At 44.3% G+C, this 19,692-nt stretch overlaps 1 protein-coding gene across 1 annotated transcript in view; it reads right to left on the bottom strand.

Annotated features, from left to right (window-relative positions):
* Positions 1-19,692, bottom strand: part of ATAD2B (ATPase family AAA domain containing 2B) — a 714,191-nt gene that overhangs the window by 30,315 nt on the left and 664,184 nt on the right. The window contains 2 exon segments of the mRNA XM_030198808.1: positions 8,559-8,687; positions 9,479-9,582. Coding sequence (XP_030054668.1) covers positions 8,559-8,687; positions 9,479-9,582 — 233 coding nt within the window.

Raw genomic sequence — 19,692 nt, 5'->3', positions numbered from 1 at the left:
TAACTAATGTAAAACCCATCCTCACTATAATAAAAGACAACCAACTAGAAAACTGTAACTATGGAACCGAAGCTGTAACAATGTCTGTCTAAGCAGAGTTTCTTCTTTTTATTTTTTTTCCATATCTGTCTGAATCTGCATTACAGAAAAAAAAGAACACAGCAGCAGAAAAAAACAGTCGGCTAATGGGAGGGATCCTGGATTCATCTGCTGTTGCTAAAGGAAAGAAAATTATCAGGTAAGACCTAATTTTACCTTCCTTGTCACAAACAGCAGATGAATCCAAGAACTGGTGGGATGTGCCAAAGCCTACCCTAAGAAGGGCGGGAAGCCGATATCCCCCGCGCCAACACCTGAGCCCCAAAACGCGCATCTTCCATTGAGGCGACATCCAACCAATAGTGTTTGACTTTGGTCCTGGGGAACTGGGTTCGATTCCCACTGCAGGCACAGGCAGCTCCTTGTGACTCTGGGCAAGTCACTTTCACTTAACCCTCCAATGCCCCAGGTACAAGTAAGTACCTGTATACAATATGTAAGCCACATTGAACCTGATATGAGTGGGAAAGCGCAGGGTACAAATGTAACAAAAAAAAAAAAAAGGCGCCCAAGTAGCTGCTTGACAAATTTCATCCACGTGAAGAGTAGAGGTCTCCACCCAGGACATCGCCTGCGCCCGAGTAAAATGAGCTCATAGAACCAAATGTGGCTCTTGACCTTGTGACAGATACGCTGACCCAATGGCCTCCTTAATCCAATGTGCTATAGAGGCTTTGGAGGCTGCCTCACCTCTCTGCGACCCCGAAAGGACAAAGAGGTGGTCTGATCGCCGAAATTCACTGGTGACCTGAAGGTAACGTAAAAGCACCCTCCGGACATCCAATAGTTGAAGGGATGCAAACTCCCTTGGAAATCCTCTTTCTGAAACGATGGGAGAAACAGAGTCTGATTGAGATGGAATTCTGAAACTACCTTCGGAAGAAAGGAAGGAACCGTCCGAATTGAGACCCCCGAATCTGAAAACTGTAAAAAGGGATCCCTACAAGACAAGGCCTGCAGCTCGGAAATGCGTCAAGCTGAGGTAATTGCCACCAAAAAGACCGCCCAATATCCTTCTCCGTTGCCTTTTGTAAGGTTCAAATGGAGGTGTTTGCAAAGCACTGAGCACCAGGTTTAGCCGCCAAGAAGGACAAGGCTGCCGAAGAGGCGAACGAAGATGAAGGACTCCTCATAAAAAACTAACCACATCTGGGTGAGCTGCTAAGGAGAATCCGGCTACTCGACCTCGAAAGCAAGAGCTGCTACTTGCAATTGCAGAGAATTATAAACGAGGCCCTTAGAAAGACCTTCCTGGAGGAAATCTAATATCACTGAAATCGACGCCAGGAAGGGAGAACTGGTCTTCTGCTCACACCATGAAGAAAAGATTTTCTATACTCGGGCATAAGCGTACGAAGTGGACCGTTTCAGTGCTTGTAGAAGCGTGGTAATCACAGGTTCCGATAACCCTTTATTTCTCAATCGGTTCCTTTCAATAGCCAGGCCATAAGACCAAAGCGGGAGGGATTTTCCATCTGAACAGGGCCCTGGCACAGTAGATCCGGTGTTACCGGAAATCGCAGTGGAGTGTCTTGCAGTAAGCGAATAAGGTCTGCGTAACACGGCCTTCAGGCCCAGTCTGGAGCCGCCAGGACCATGAGCCTGCGATGACGACTGATGCGATGACGAACTCTTCCTATCAGAGGCCAAGGAGGAAACACAGAGTAGCCCCTGCTTTGGCCACGGCTGCAGTAGGGCATCGATTCCTGCAGACTCGGGCTGTCTTTTCAGGGAGAAGAATCTGGGCACCTTAGCATTCTGTACTGTGGCCATGAGGTCCATCACCAGAGTTCCCCAATGACGAGAAATCAGTCTGAATGCAACCGCCGATAGCGTCCACTCTGCCGCATCCAACAGAGTTTGACTGAGGAAATCCGCCTGGACATTGGACTGGCCCGCAATGTGAGCCACTGATAGGCAAAGAACATGAGTCTCCGCCCACTCCATGAGACGGGATGCCTCCACCGCTAGAGGCACACTGCGAGTGCCTCCTTGCCGACTGATGTAAGCTGCCGTCGTCGAATTGTCCGACAACACCCGAACAGGTCTCCTTTGCAGGAGATCTTGAAAATCGGCCAAGGCGATCACCACCGCTCTTCAACTCCAAACGATTTATGGACCACGCCGCCTTGATAGGGGTCCAAGTCCCCTGGGTCACTCTGTGTAGACAATGAGCTCCCCAACCGGCCACACTGGCATCCATCACGATCACCATCCAATTCAGGGAGGCTAATGGCATACCCTTCTGCAAAGTGGTCGGGCAGATCCACCAAGACATGCTGCCCCTGGCCGCATCCGTCCAGGGCGGATGCCATTGATAGTCCAGAGAAGTTGGAGACCATCTGCTCAGAAGAAACAACTGCAGAGGACGCATGTGAGCCCTTGCCCACGGCACCACTTCCAGGGTAGCTGCCATTAGACCCCAGGACTTGCACATAGTCCCAAACGCGAGGGCGAGGCATCTGTAGCAAGGAATGCACCTGTGCCATCAGTTTTATTCTCCAGCCATTGGGAAGGAAGACCTTCCCTACCTTTGAGTCAAAGAGCACCTCCAGGTATTCCAAGGTCTGAGTCAGACACAGTTGACTCTTGTCCAAATTGATAATCCATCCCAAAAGACCAAAGAAGAGAGATCACCCTGGAAGTGGCATTCCAACTCTTCTGAGGAGAGAAGGCCCGAATCAACCAGTCATTGAGATAAGGATGAACCCGAATTTCCTCCTTCCGTAAGAAGGCCGCCACCACCACGACCTTTGAAAAGGTGCGTGGCGCCGTGGCCAGGCCAAAGGGAAGAGCTCAAAACTAGAAATGCCGATCTAAAATCGCAAACCTGAGGAACCTCTGATGCGGTTGCCAAATTGGAAACTGCAAGTAAGCTTCTTTGAGGTCTAGCACCGTCAAGAACTCCTGGCTGAACCGCCGCAATAATGGCTCGTAATGTCTCCATGCAAAAATAACGAACTCGCAGAAACTTGTTCACGCACCTTAAATAGAAAACCGGGCAACAAGTTCCACCTTTTCTTGGTACTACAAAGTAAATGAAATAGAGGCCTTTGCGCAATTCAGGAGGTGAGACGGGCACTATAGCTCCCAACCTTAGAAGTTCTCACAATGTAGGTAGAACCGCTTTGACTGCGTTCCGCATCAAGACTCCAGAAAAAATTCTGTGACAGGTGCACTGAATTCCAGTTTGTATCCATCCCGCACCACGTTTAATACCCACTGGTCTGAAGTTATCTTGACCCACTCTGGGAGAAACAGAGAAAGGCGCCCCCTATCTGTTGTGCCCCAGAACAGGCCAGCGCCACATCATTGTGAGGTGTGAGGAGTGGCCCCCTGTCGACCGGGGGCTCCCGCAGTTCACTTTTCATTGCAAAAGGAAAATCTTTACTGGAAACGGGGACGCTGAAAGGAGTCAGACGTTCGACCTGGGCGATAATGGTACGCATCCCGAAAACGGGATTTAGTGGATCCCTGTCTGGAAGCCAGCCTAGGCTTATCTTCAGGGAGGCGCTGGGATTTGGACTCCCCCAAATCCATAACAATGTTTTCCAAGTCTTCTCCAAACAAGAGTTTACCTCGAAAAGGCAGACGGATAAGTCGCTGTTTGGAAGCCATGTAAGCCGACCAATGATGAAGCCATAACATCCTCTGAGAGGAGACAGCCAAAGCCATAAGCTTGGCCGAAGAACGAACCAAGTCATAAAGGGCGTCCGCTAAATAAGCCAGCCCTACCTCCATCTGAGCAAAAGCCGGAGCCCCGGAACCCTCTGGCTCCTCAAGAGACTGTTGTCCGGAGTGGAGCCAACTCAGACAAGCTCTAGCCGTATAGGAACTACAAATGGAAGCCTGAAGAGCCAATGAAGCTACTTCAAAGGAACGCTTCAACGATGCTTCCAGAAGTCTATCTTGCATGTCCTTGAGTGCTACTCCACCCTCAACTGGCAGAGTAGTCTTTTTAGTGACCGCACTCACAAGGACATCCACCTTCGTTAGGGCAAACTGCTCTAATCACCCCGACGTGACCGGATAAAGAGACAGGGCCTTGGAAACCCTGAGAGCGCTATCTGGATCCGTCCACTGAGCAGAAATCAACTCATCAATGGCCTCATGCACTGGAAAAGCCCTAGCTGGACGTCTAGTGCTGGCTATCTTAGGATTCACAGCCTGTCAGCTGCAACATCTGGGTCTTCAATATTTAAAGCTTCTAAATCTTGCGAAATTAAGGATGGCAACTCATCTTTGTGGAAAAGCTGTACCAAAGATGAATCAGCCGCCTGATCCTGAGGAAGATCAAGCTCATCAATCTCCTCCCCCACCGCCTGTCTCCAGGACCCCTCAGAGGGGGCCACAACCGACGGAGCCGCCAATCCTGGGGCCAAGGACCCCTCTCCTCAGTACCAGGAGAGATCCTTCTCCTCTTAAACGCCACCCCATCATCCGTCAGGGGCCCCAATATACCGTTCTCGGTCCCAAGCACTGTCAAGGGTTCAGAGGAGAGACCTGAGGAAGAAAGGGGGAGGGCCCGCTTCATAAATGCCTGATGCATCAACAAAACAAATTTGGCAACAGGAGCTGCAAGACCGGGACCTGTCCGTATGTCCGACCCCCCCCCCCCCCCCCCCCCGACAATGCCCCGACTGAAGGAGAAGGCGGGAGAGCAGGAAGTGCTACTGGAACAGCTTCAGCAGCGCTAGGCAAAATGGTGTGCGAACCATGCGCCTCAGCGCGGGAAAACGCCATCTTCCTGATGGAGGAAGAGCCCTCTGCCCCAGGCACCTCAGCACATTCGGTGCTGCAATATCCCGCCGCCAAACACCACTTCCCACAGCGGGAATAGCATTTGACTGTTTCCGCCGCCATGCCGCCCTGCCACGAGGAAAAGAACCTGAAGCCGGCACTTACCAGTTGATCCCCCCTGCAGCACTGAATTGGGCAGCAGGAGCCAAGGGAAATTGCTCTGGCTTTAACAGCAGCAGAAATCAGGCAGACAGAAGCAATTCCTCTCAGCTCTCAACGTTTCCTTTTTTTGTTTTTTTTTAAAATAAATTCTATGGTTCTCTTTTTTTTCTTTTTTTTTTTAGTGAGGAGGGAAAGAGAGAGCAGAACAAGAGAGAATTGAAGCCTGTCAGCAGAGAGTATGGGGTGAGGCAGGGACCTTGCAGTAAGGTATGCCTCCAAAGCTGACAACTTCAGTCAGACACCCCCTCCCAGCTCAACTGGCCAGCGGCCCAAGAGCACTCTCAGTGGCCTTGAATCCAGGACCTGGAGAGAAACCATCCATCCACCTGCTGGAGACAGAGATATACTAACTGATACAGGGGCTGGCCGTCTGCTATAACTCCCAACAGTTCTGTTATCTCTATCGCCACCTGCTGGTAGATGGACACAACCCACCAGTTCCTGAATTCATCTGCTGTATGTGACAAGGAAGGTTAAATATTAACTCAGCTAGGGTAGGAATGGATATTATCTCAATCACTGGGAGGATAGATGCAGAAGCGTACTAAACGAAATAGCACCCTTAAAGACAAGAATATCAAGAAGACAAAACTCAATACCATGGTTTAATGACGAATTAAAAAAACTCAAAACACAAACCAGGAAACGAACGAGCATGGAAAAAAATAAAAGACGAACATACACTCAATGCATGGAAACAAATACATAGAAAATACAAATATGCAATAAGACAAACCCAAAGGTCATACTACAAAACTAAAATAGGACCAGGATACAAAGATATGAAGAAACTATTCCAACTCGTAAATAAGTTACTAGACACCACCCCTATCACCACAACCAACACAGACATCCCACCCGCAGACAAACTTGCTAACTACTTTAACGAAAAAATAATAAAATTACGCAGCACACTTCCTCAGCACAACACCGACATCGAAAACTTCATCAACGACCTGGACCTAATCCCTGGTGGATACCCAGCTGACCGTATCTGGACAACATTTACCCCCCTCACCATTGAATCAGTTACACAAGCGACACATAGGTTCGCCAACACCCACTGCAAACTGGATATATGTCCCAGTCATCTACTTAAATCCGCCCACGGCCGCTTCAAAGCAGACCTCACATCCCACCTTAACTTCATGCTACAACAAGGTCTCTTCCCTGAGGAATATGGCAACATCCTACTCACCCCAATACCAAAAGACACTAAGAAAAACACAAATGACCTCACCAATTACCGCCCAGTTGCGTCTATCCCACTAGTAGTCAAGCTGATGGAAAGCTTAGTGATCAAACAGCTTACGGAATACATGGACAAGTTCTCAATACTTCACGACTCACAATCAGGATTCCGCCCCCACAACAGTACTGAAACTGTCCTAGTCACTCTCCTGGCGAAATTCAAGCAGAAAATAGCCACAGGTAAAAGCATACTTCTACTCCAATTCGACATGATAAACCACAATATACTACTAAGACTCCTTGGCCACTTTGGGATTGATGGAAGCATACTTAATTGGATCAAGGGTTTTCTAACCACTAGAACATACCAAGTAAAATCAAATTCAAACATATCACCACCTTGGAAAGCAGCCTGCTGAGTACCCCAAGGATCACCATTATCACCAATACTCTTCAATATAATGATGATCCCACTGGCAAAGTCCCTATCCAATCGAGGCCTCAACCCGTTCATCTATGCAGATGACGTTACAATCTACATTCCCTTCAAACATGACTTAACAGAAATAACCAATGAAATCAATAACGGCCTGAACATCATGGACTCTTGGGCAAATTCATTCCAACTGAAACTGAACACTGAAAAAACACACTGCCTCATCCTCTCATCTCAACATAACAAGTACAAACCCACAACCTCCCTAAATACCCACAGCCTAAAAATACTCTGAGTCACAATCGACTGCAACCTTACCCTTGAGAGGTAAACTCCGTAATAAAGAAAATGTTCCACTCAATGTGGAAACTTAAACGATTAAAGCCTTTCTTCCTAAGCGAAATTTTTCGAAACATAATACAATCAATGGTCCTAAGCCATGCAGATTACTGCAACGGAATCTACACGGGATGCAAAGAACAACTCACAAAAAAACTCCAGACCGCCCAAAACACAGCAGCCAGGCTGATATTTGGTAAAACACGATTTGAAAGTGCCAAACCCCTCTGAGAAAAGCTGCACTGGCTCCCAATCAAAGAAAGGATCATCTTCAAAATCTGCACCCTGGTCCACAAAATTATCTATTATGTAGTCCCAGGATACATGATAGACCTCATAGATCTACCAACCAGAAACGGATCATCATGATTTTACCTAAACCTACACTACCCAAACTGCAAAGGACTTAAATATAAAACAACTTACGCATCCTGCTTCTCCTACATAAGTGCACAACTATGGAATGGACTCCCAAAAGCTGTGAAAACAATCCATGACCATCTAAACTTCAGGAAATCACAAAAAAAAAACCAACCTCTTCAAAAAATCTTACCCCACCGATCCACCATAAATCCCTACACCCAGCAACACAGCATAACCAATGATCTTACTGGACAACATACAATCTACATTCCCTTCGACCATCATGTTACCTGATACACACCTACTTCATTAGACCACAACATAACCTGTATTTGTTATCAACTGAATTAGCGAATGCCATTACGGTATTATGTAAGCCACATTGAGCCTGCAAATAGGTGGGAAAATGTGGGGTACAAATGTAACAAACAAACAAATAAAATATCTCCTGTGGGATTAGCAGAGGACTACAAGCTCGGACAATCCTCTGGGCCTTATTGGTTCACATTCACCAACAAAATTTTAGTTTTCGGTTTTAGCCAAAATAAGGCAATAAGTTTCTGCTGGAGGTTTGGCTGAAAGTGTTTAGACAGTTTCAGTAGCAGTTTTGAGTGGGCCTCTAGTCATGTTTACTCTGTCCCTTTCATTATCTTAATTCTCCCCTGGGGCGAACAGAGCTATAAAAGCTATTAGCAGAAGAGAGAAAAAATAATTCAGGGATGTCTAAACAGGTTCCTAGAGAGAAAAAGACTGAGCTGTGAAGAGGAGTGACAGTATTAAGGGATTCCTGTGCATGCTTATGCGCCTTCAAGTTCAGTCTCATGCTAGACTGGAGCACCGCAGGCAGGTTCCGTCCAGAGATGTCACCAGCAAGTGTGCCCTCATCTCTCCTGCTTGTTGATGGAGAACACATTATTAATGGAAATGCCTTTTAAAGTTACCCATTCAATGGTTAACAACCTCTTCTAGCAACCAACTGCAGAGAGTAGTAGTCTTTAGTAAGGAAAGAGAATGTACTGTTTACAATGCACCAGATAAAAATTATCTCCTGAAAATAATTCACGTTAATTAACCAATGTAACAAATGCATAACCAAATAAATATATGACTAAATAGGAAGGGGAATAAGCTGTGTATATATTCTTAAAGGTGATATTGTTAACCTTACCTCCACAAGTTGTGACTTGTCATAGTCTTTACGATGATGGTAGATGCATTGACTAAGCAGTGAGTACAACCTCTCAAGTTGATCGACAGTAAGACTGCTATTTTTCTGAACAAGCGTATTCAGGAGTTTCTGTTAACAATGGAAAAATACACCATCCTTTCTCTCTTCATATTTATTGATCTGTTTACCAAACATGATTTTCCTAAGACTGTACTTAATTTTTGTACTACAGTGTTGCTTTTTAAATAAATAAAAATAAATCTATGTTTGTGAATTTTGAAAACAGCCACACAGTCAAGCTTTCAAGCCATCTCATAATAAATAAAATAAACTTTAAGAAAATACCAAAAATGTACTATAAAACCACATCAAGATGTACTGCATTTATATCACATGCATTCTGGCTGTGATATTCTAAACTCATGAAAACGGTACAGACAACAACCATCTACTGTGTTTTGGCAGCTACTTTTCATCTTAAGGCCAACTCACATCGCTACAAGTAAATGAACTGCTATCTATTTTCAAGGCCAATTCTGAGGCTGAACACTGAATGTGATAATCAAATATGCAATTAGGAGTTCTATATATTGCAATTACAACTGACAGATCATTGGCGCTATGATGTTAAAAATAATTACTGGACTCTGCTTCCACCAACACTGGAAGGAAAATGAGGAGAAAGTCTGCAAGCATGGCTCAATTTAGCTTAGTACTGACTACAACAGGCCAAGCTAATTTTACCTGGCAGTCATACCAAACGCTATTTTGAGGCCATCTGTTGCTCTATTACAAAATAATACCTTTTTACTTTACTTTAAAATGCAGGATCAAAACATGACAATATAACAAGTTTCATGGCATCACGGGTGGATCAAAAATAGATGCCGCAGTCACAGCCTCATTTTCATTTCCATTACCTTAAGTCTATTGTGATCAATAACTAGAGGGGGATCTGGGTCAGTCAGCGCCTCTGGAACTGGTTCCAAATTCTGTTTACGGCATTTCTTAACAAAGGATATACCTGGAATTCAAAAGTAAAGCTTTAGCACCCTAGACATACTGTCTTCCAACCTATGCTTAAGTTTTCCCGAAGCTATTATAAATAACAAATATAAATTTTCAATTTGGGGGGTGGGAGTGGTGGAGGTGGGAAACTTGCCATTTTCTCCTGCTCCTTTGGGCTTCCAGTGCAATGAGAACCAGGCCTGGAAACTTCAATCCAAACTATCCAGGGATTGTTTCTCCTGTTTTACATTCCCTCTCACCTTACTGTACCTTCAGTCACTGCTGTGACAGTCCAATAACTTTCAAAATATGTTGATTGGGAAATTACAATTATCAATATAATTGGCAGGTCTATATAGCTTCTTTCTCCTATCTTCAGTATTATAATAAAGGCACTTATAAAATATATATGCAGCTAACTGAACTAAACCACAAGTTGTAGAAGTCATACTTGTGCTTTAGTCAACATACAAGCACATAGAGTAAAAGCAGGAAGAGATCAACATTTAGCCCACAAATCCATGATAATTTCCCTTGCTCAGGATTTATGAAGCATCAGAAGCGATTCAATATTTATTAAAAGCAACTATGATAATCCCTGATTTTCTCAAACCATTTATAGGTCTCAACATTGCAGGGGTAAAACCAGCATTTATAATACTAGTATCAGGAAGAGCCTTGGGGGCCCTTCTACTAAGCCACGTAGGCACCTACCTGTATCAATTTTGAATTACCGCCTGGCTACCGCGTGGCCCAGGCAGTAATTTCATTTTTTCAGCACGTCCACAAAGTGTGCAGGAAATATTTTCCGATGCGCGGCGATAGCCGTGTGGTAATCGGCATTGTACGTGCGTAGACCATTACTGCCTGGTTCACGCGTGAGACTTTACTGTTAGGTCAGTGGGTGGTGGTAAGGTCTCAGGCCCAAAATGGACATGCGCCAATTTTTATTTTGCTGCAGGCCTATTTTCGCTCCCCCCCCCCCCTCAAAAGGCCTTTATTGAAGGGGTGCTGAAAAATGGACCTGAGCGCGTCCAATACACGCATCTACACCAGCGCAGGCCACTTTTCGGCGGACTTTAGTAAAAGGACCCTTCAGTGATTTATTTCTGATGCCTGGACCCACCCCATCTGTATCCCAATCTGTTCTTGGAACAAATAATAGCCATAATTGATCAATCAACATAACAACCTCAATGCTCACATCCTCCTTGCTCTTTTCCTCATCTCTCCAGCTTTAGCACCAACAGCAGAAAAATAAAAATGGTCACATGGCTGATCAGAAATCTGCAACCCAAAACTTTTTCTCTAATTTGGACATTTTCACCGGGTGGAATCTATTGAATCAGGGCAATACTGAATAAATCATCATGTATATGGTAACAGAAATGTTAAAAGTTACTTCAATTGAAAGAAAAATTGAAATGATAGAGATACTGTATTGGAGTAAATTAAAAACTTCTAAAAATATATTATACAATTTTTGTGATTTACTTATTGTGTAACTCCTAGTATTAAATGTCTTCTTAATATTTTGTTAACCACATTAAACCAATGTGTTGGGTAACAGCAGTATATAAGAATGCACATTGTATTGTACTGTCACCAGTTTCAATATGCTGCTACACACAGTGAGGCCAAATGAGTTCATTATAGCTTAAGGGCCTCTTTTACCAAACCATGTTAATGATCCCAGTGTGGCAATGCCGACAAAGCCCATTCACTTTGAATGGGCTTCATCAGTATTGCTGTGCGGGAATCACTAGCGCAGTTTGGTAAAAGAGGCCCTTAAGCAGAAAACTTAAAACAGATGAAATCCAAAGACAAAAAGCAAATATATAGAAAAATAGACATCAAAAGAAAAGAAATCATACAGGTAATAATAAAATGAATTAACTCTTATCCTAAGGCATGAACTGAAGAGTAGCAAATCTCCTGAACCGGATGGTATTCATCCCAGAGTACTGATAGAACTGAAAAATGAGCTTGCGGAGCTATTGTTAGAAATATGTAATTTATCCTTAAAATTGAGCATGTTACCAGAAGATTGGAGGGTGGCCAATGTAACGCCGATTTTTAAAAAAGGTTCCAGAGGAGATCCGGGAAATTATAGACCGGTGAGTCTGACGTCAGTGCCAGGCAAAATGGTACAGACTATTATTAAGAACAAAATTACAGAGCATATTCAAAAGCATGGATTAATGAGACAAATTCAACATGGATTTAGTGAAGGGAAATCTTGCCTCACCAATCTACTACATTTCTTTGAAGGGGTGAACAAACATGTGGATAAAGGGGAGCCGGTTGATATTGTATATCTGGATTTTCAGAAGGCGTTTGACAAAGTACCTCATGAAAGACTCCAGAGGAAACTGGAGGGTCATGGGATAGGAGGTAGTGTTCTATTGTGGATTAAAAACTGGTTAAAAGATAGAAAACAGAGAGTAGGGTTAAATGATCAGTATTCTCAATGGAGAAGGGTAGTTAGTGGGGTTCCGCAGGGCTCTGTGCTGGGACCGCTGCTTTTTAACTTATTTATAAATGACCTAGAGATGGGAGTAACTAGTGAGGTAATTAAATTTGCTGATGACACAAAGTTATTCAAAGTCGTTAAATCGCGGGAGGATTGTGAAAAATTACAAGAGGACCTTACGAGACTGGGAGGCTGGGCGTCTAAATGGCAGATGACGTTTAACGTGAGCAAGTGCAAAGTGATGCATGTGGGAAAGAGGAACCCAAATTATAGCTAAGTCATGCAAGGTTCCACGTTAGGAGTCACGGACCAAGAAAGGGATCTAGGTGTCGTCGTTCATGACACATTGAAACCTTGTGCTCAGTATGCTGGTGCGGCTAAGAAAGCAAATAGAATGTTAGGTATTATTAGGAAAGGAATGGAAAACAAAAATGAGGATGTAATAATGCCTTTGTATCGCTCCATGGTGCGACCACACCTCGAATATTGTGTTCAATTCTGGTAAACACATCTCAAAAAAGATATAGTGGAATTAGAAAAGGTGCAGAGTAGGGCGACGAAAATGATAAAGGGGATGGGTCGACTTCCCTATGAGGAAAGGCTAAAGTGGCTAGGGCTCTTCAGCTTGGAGAAAAGGCGGCTGAGGGGAGATATGATAGAGGTCTATAAAATAATGAGTGGAGTTAACGGGTAGATGTGAAGCGTCTGTTCACGCTTTCCAAAAATACTAGGACTAGGGGGCATGCGATGAAGCTACAATGTAGTAAATTTAAAACGAATCGGAGAAAATGTTTCTTCACTCAACGTGTAATTAAACTCTGGAATTCGTTGCCAGAGAATGTGGTAAAGGCGGTTAGCTTAGTGGAGTTTTAAAAAGGTTTGGACGGCTTCCTAAAGGAAAAGTCTATAGACCGTTATTAAATGAACTTGGAGAAAATCCACTATTTCTGGGATAAGCAGTATAAAATGTTTTGTACATTTTTGGGATCTTGCCGGGTATTTGTGATCTGGATTGGCCACTGTTGGAAACAGGATGCTGGGCTCTCAATGGACCTTTGGTCTTTCCCAAAATGGCAATACTTATGTTTTTGAATAAATTCATGTAACCATTAAAATTACAAAATATATATCCTTAAGAACTACCAAATCTGCATTTAACTGACAGGTCGGAATATTGTTGCTTTTTTTTTTTTAGTAATCTTTTTATTAATAACAAGCAGAGCATTCCAATACAAACAAAAAGCAAATATTGTTAATAGTGGACATTCTCACTGAATCCTTCTCCTGCCTGGTGGCAATACTCATTTGAATTTGCACTACACTAACTGAAATTATTAAAAAAAAACTTGCAGAGGGTTTTGGTTCTTTAGCATATCAATTTTGCTATTCAATAGGGTTTAATTTGATAAGCATTTTTATTCTTTCCAACCCAACGAAAGTAGGAAAGACTTATACAAAAGGGGTTGAGAATGTGCTTGTCTGGGTCAAAATAACTCTTTAAAAACGTAGCAGAATGGGATGAAACTTGCAAAGAGGGAAAACTCTAAAAATGGGCTATATCTGATTGAAGGGGTTCCAGACAAATAAGCTCCCCAAAACAGTCCACTGCATTTCTATGGGAAAAGGAGCGTCAGCTTCTGTAGCATAAAAAAATTAATAAAATGGGATGAAACTTGGCATGTAGGAAAAGCCAGTAAAAAGAGATGAATTCAAGAATAGGCTTATCAGACTGGAATTCCACAGAAAAAAGTCTCCCCCCTTCCCCCCAATGCATTTTTGTGGCAAGCGTTCCAGCTTCTGTAGCATAGAAACCTATAAAGTAATAAATAATAATCCTAATACATACACTGAAACACAGCAGTTAAATTCATTTTTTCAAACTGCATCTCCCCGTGCTCTACTTTCCCCAAACTATCCCACCTCAAAAAATACCCCTGCACAAACTCACTCCCACCTCCAAAAAATATCCACACTTCCCCAACCATCCCACTAACTGCTCCTCACCCTCCAAGCATGCATGCAGATGGGGGCTGGAAAGAATACCATGAGCCAATGATCTGCATCTGCATGCTTTCCCTACCTGTTATAATTTTATTCATGCACTTTAAATACCTCAAATAATTTTCTTCTCTCTTCACTTTTAAACTTAATTTTGTTAGTAAACCACTGTTTATCATCATGGTTGACTCTCAGCATATGTTTCTGATTTTGTTTTACGGTGCAGGAATTTAAGTAAACTTTATTTTCCGATGCCTTCAAGAAGCATATATTGAGTGAAACTGGCAGTGAATGGCTTTTGGAGAACTTCTGGAGTAAGCTGTTAGTCCTAGGGTTGTACATGAATTTATGTTAGTCTCTTGATTTATGTACTGCTTACAAAATTATGATTTGAAAACCAAGGGCTCTGTTTACTACGGTGCACTAGCATTTTTAGCGTGCTCTAAACGTTAGAGATGCCCATATATTCCTATGGGTGTCTCTAGTGTTAGCATGCGCTAATTTTTTATGCACGCTAAAAACACTAGCGAGCCTACAGTGCAGCTTAATATCAGAGTCCTTATTGGTATATTAGGTATGGATTTGTTAGCTACTTTCCATGAATGTGGTTTCAGATCAATTTGTGGGTAGATTCAGGACCAGTTCTACCACTAGGTGGACCAAACCCAACTTTGGATGCGCAGGTTACAGAACAGTAACAGAAGTAGTAGCAGACCGGGTGGGATGTAGTTGCAAAATTTATTAATAATAAGATTTAAAATATTGCCTGAAATAGCTGTGTTTCACCCTCGTTCACTGGCTGTGTCAGATGCTCAAACACGACCATCCTCCGCCTCCAGGGGATCGCCACTAGATTCCACCTGGTCTGCTTCTTCTATTCCCATTTTGGACTTTGCAGATCGACTGCCTTCTAGTCCTATATAATAAAACGCACCTCCAACGTTCTGAAGCTGGCAGCGTGGACAAAAACCTTGAAGCATTCGTGCTCATGTTTCCATCTGCTGACATGATGACGTTTCGCATCTAGGGTTGCGTCACAAAGGACTGTGCCTAATCACAGCACAGCAGCAGAGTCCTTAAGAAAACAGATTACTTCCACACACCGCACTCCACCTCCCCCCCCCCCCCCCACTACCTCCCGAGTCCCCATTAAGAAAACAGATTATCTCCACCCTCCCGAATACACACACAGTAAATCAAAGCAACAGGTCTTTAAACATGAGAATCTGTTAAGTAACATGAACCATTCCAGATGCACTTGCTACTCCAAGACCCTGTTCAAGCAGTAGAAAAGAAACACACAGGCATACAAGGGAGGTTGCCTTAGTTTTCAGATCAGAGAGAGAATTCTAGCTGCTGTATTAGCCCACATGGATCTGTGGAAAGTAAGGATTAACAAGCAAGCTGTAGTGAGACTTTTTATCGGCCTCTGTTTAACAGGTCAGTGGAGAAACAACACCCACCCATTAACACATCAGTTCAGAAGTCAACCTACCCCATTAAGAAAACACATGATCACCACCCTCCCATCAGCAAACACCTGAGCGCCTACAGACCCCCATCCTTCCAAACATCAGTTCAGAAGTCGTCCTACATCTTCAAAATCACGGCACCCTCCCAACGAAGCAGTAAAGAAGAAAAGAAACAATACAGGCACTGCCCTTAACACACAGGCAAAACAAAAAAAAACCACACACACACTCACCCTAAATATATAACCACCCTTCTCCCCCTCTTACACCAAAACACTGTCAGCTCAACAACCCACCCACCATTTCCATTCTGAGACACATAAACAACATAACAAACAAAAAAACAGCACTACAAGTCTACTCCACCCTCTCTCACTTTTTCACACACAAACACTCTCTGTAAAACATACACAGACACACTCTCTGTGTCACAAACACACAGAAGCAGAATCAAATATCACAACACAAGCCCCATCCACAACATATGCCCCCAACCCCCAGGCCAACACAACAGAACTGCAACTGTAAAACAAACAAAAAAACCCACACACATCCAGACAGCACCCCACCCACAACATTACTACAGCATACAAGCCCTCGCACTCCAATTCTATACAATTAAAAAAAACTTAATGACTTAAAAACACAATAACAAAACAACAAACAGTACAACAACAAAAAAAACCAAATGAAATAGCACATAACACAAAAATGTAAAATATTCATTACCAACACAAGACAATTATAAAATAAACCACTTTCAACACAATCATTGCAGAAATCAAATATCTTGCTAGTGTCCGTTTCATTGCTCACTGAAACGGGCCTTTTTTTACTAGTTATAGAATAATGCTGGTTGCATGACTAACTTACTTGTTAAATTAGGTGCTAATTAGCCTTAAATACCAATAGTCTTTAAGTGGCATTAATTGGTACTAATTGGCCAAACACTGTAGTTACTATTCTATGTACATATCGCCAAATTCTGTTGAAACTGATAACTGCATGCTCAACTGAATAACGAGCCAATCAACACAAAAAATTTGCTAAATAAGCAATTATTGGTGCTAATTGGATTTAATTAAAATTTACAGGCATACATTTTATGCACAAGTCCAAAAAGGGGGAGTGGCTATGGGAGTTACCACAATTTATGCACGTTACAGAGATCCGCACCTAATGTTTTGTTGGTATAAATGGTCGGGCATAAATGTAGTCATGGTTCCCAGTGCTAAGCGCTATTCTATAAATGACGCCTAACTGTGCCGTTTATAGAGCAGTGCTAGGTGCTATTTTATTTACTCTGATTTTTTTTTAGGCACCATTTATAGAATTTAATCCTTAGTGCCTAAATGCTATAGCGTGCAACTACAAAGGGAAGTGTGCTTGTGGGCAGCTCAAGGTTGTGTCTTGCAGGTGCGTGATTGCTGACTTATGCTCTATTCTACAGTGGCAGTTTTGCACATAACTGCCTTTACAGAATTGGAGCTTTGGTACTCTTTCTTGAATCTACCCCTAAGTGTCTGTCCAGGGTGACAGAATTTGGAAAGTGGAGGCACAATTTAGGTGCAGCAGGTAAGCAATATTTTATAATACTGCTCTCAGAGCAGCATGGGTTCTTCCAGCACAGCCTGGGCTCAAACCCAGGCAAGGCCTACCTCTTTCAACAGGAGATTTGCTGCTCACAGCAGGGGACATACTGGGCTACAAGGGAAGAGGAGATCTGGACATGCTGGTAGGGGTAAAACTAGGGAAATGGAGATCCTGGACTATGAAGAGAGGGTAGGCAAAGGAAGGGAAGATGCTGGACTATCGGGGGGTATAAGGCCTTCAGTGAGCGTGCATGGCTGAAGGCTCGCCTAAGATGTCAGATACTCTTGGGACAGCTCTGAGTAGATTCGAAATACATAATTAAAAAAAAAAAAAAAAACAAGTTATAAGGTCATATGGAGGATGGTAACCAGGTAAGAGAGGCATTTACAACTTAACCACCTTAGTGGGCAGATTAGATGGGCCATGGGAAAATTAGGTTCTTACCTTGGTAATTTTCTTTCCTTTAGTCATAGCAGATGAAGCCATTACGTATGGGTTATGTCCATCAACCAGCAGGGGAGATAGAGAGCACTCAAACTTTCACAGTGCCCTCTTGGCCAGCTAGCTCCACTGCCTCTTCAGTATTTGAAGCTTCCAAAGCAGTATGGCAAACCGCAATGGGAATCACAAGCGCTTTCCTCACAGCGAACGATGGCCCATCACAAGGGCATGAACTCATAAAGGAGGGAATGCACATCCTCCTGGAGGGAATAAACTCATCCTCCTTATTTTATAAGTGGAGGGGAACACACGCGCCTCCTGGAGGGAATCACACATCCTCCCAACACACTGGAGGGAATGAACACATCCTCCTATTTATAGAACTGGAGGGGAACACACGCGCCTCCTGGAGGGAATCACACATCCTCCCAACACACTGGAGGGAATGAACACATCCTCCTAAATTTAAACTGAACATGAATCCTGAAGATTGTTTTCCAACTTTCTCCCAAGGAAGGAACTTCAGGAAATTAGAACAGAACCCGAAAAACAGATTCACAGCATACAGACAATCATACAGGGAGGGCTCATGGCTTCATCTGCTATGACTAAAGGAAAGAAAATTACCAAGGTAAGAACCTAATTTTCCCTTCCTTGTCATCAAGCAGATGAAGCCATTACGTATGGGATGTAACAAAGCAATCCCTATATAGGAGATGCCTGCAGGGTTTTCAAAACTAGCCCCAGGTTCCAAGCTGGACAGGGTGCTCGCACTGGAGGTCGGAGCCGAAGCACCCCTCTAAGAAACCGTGCCACATCTGGGTGAGCAGCCAAAGACACGCCTTCCACCTTACCACGAAGGGAGGCCAACGCTGCCACCTGCACCCGCAGGGAATTATAGGCCAAGCCTTTTTGTACACCTTCCTGCAAAAAGTCCAGAATCGGCGAGACAGGAGCTTGCATTGGAGCAATGGCTCTGGAAGCACACCAAGACTCAAACAGGCACCAAATCCTGGCATAAGCCACGGAAGTGTACCGCTTGCGGGCTTGCAGGAGAGTGGAAATAACTTTATTGGAATAACCTTTATCCCTCAATTGCGCCCTCTCAATAGCCATGCCGTAAGACCAAAGCGGCCGGCGTCCTTCATGGCTACCGGTCCCTGAGTCAACAGGTTCGGTACCAGAGGTAACGGCAGAGGAGCCTCCAGGAGCATCTGTCGGAGGTCTGCATACCAAGGTCTCCTTGTCCAATCCGGGCCGATGAGGACCACTTCTCCTGGGTGCAGCCGAATCCGCAAGAGCAGGCGCCCTATCAAGGGCCATGGGGGAAACACATAAAGTAGACCCGGAGGCCAGGGTTGAGCCAAGGCATCCAACCCCGCCGAGCGAAGATCTCTGCTGAAGAAGCACGAGACTTTGGTATTGGCACTTGTCGCCATTAGATCCATCACGGGCTTGCCCCATTTGGCACAGATCTGCAGGAATACTTCGTCTGCCAGATTCCATTCTGCTGGATCGATCTGATGCCTGCTCAGATAATCGGCCTGCACATTGCTCTGACCTGCAATATGAGCTGCCGACAGACACTGAAGATGCAGCTCGGCCCAGTAGCAAATCAGTTCGGCCTGCGTGGCCAGTGCTCTGCACCGTGTTCCGCCTTGTCGATTTATATAGGCCACCGTTGTCGTGTTGTCCGACATCACTCTGACAGCCAATCCTTCCAGGGTCACTTGAAAGGCCAGAAGCGCCTGAAACACCGCTTTCAACTCTAGGCGGTTGATGGACCACTCCGACTCCTCGGGTGTCCATAGACCCTGGGCATGCTTCCCCTTGCAATGTGCGCCCCAGCCCTTCAGGCTGGCATCTGTTACCACTAGGCACCAAACGGGGAGCTTCAGCGGCATTCCTCGCCGCAGCATGCTGTCCGAGAGCCACCACTCCATGCTGAGTCGGGCCGCAGGGAGCCAAGTAAGTCTGCATTGGTAATCCTGAGAAATAGGAGACCATCTCCGGAGTAGGGAATACTGTAGAGGTCTCAGGTGCGCTCTCGCCCAGGGTACCACTTCCATCATGGCTGTCATCGATCCCAGCAGCTGGACAATGTCCCAAGCTCGCGGGCGGGGCATCCTCAGGAGCAGACGGACCTGAT

This window comes from Microcaecilia unicolor, chromosome 3, assembly GCF_901765095.1.
Source record: "Microcaecilia unicolor chromosome 3, aMicUni1.1, whole genome shotgun sequence".
Classification (NCBI taxonomy): domain Eukaryota; kingdom Metazoa; phylum Chordata; class Amphibia; order Gymnophiona; family Siphonopidae; genus Microcaecilia; species Microcaecilia unicolor.
Note: the sequence above shows the minus strand (reverse complement) of the source record. Positions and strands in the feature narration are given on the sequence as shown.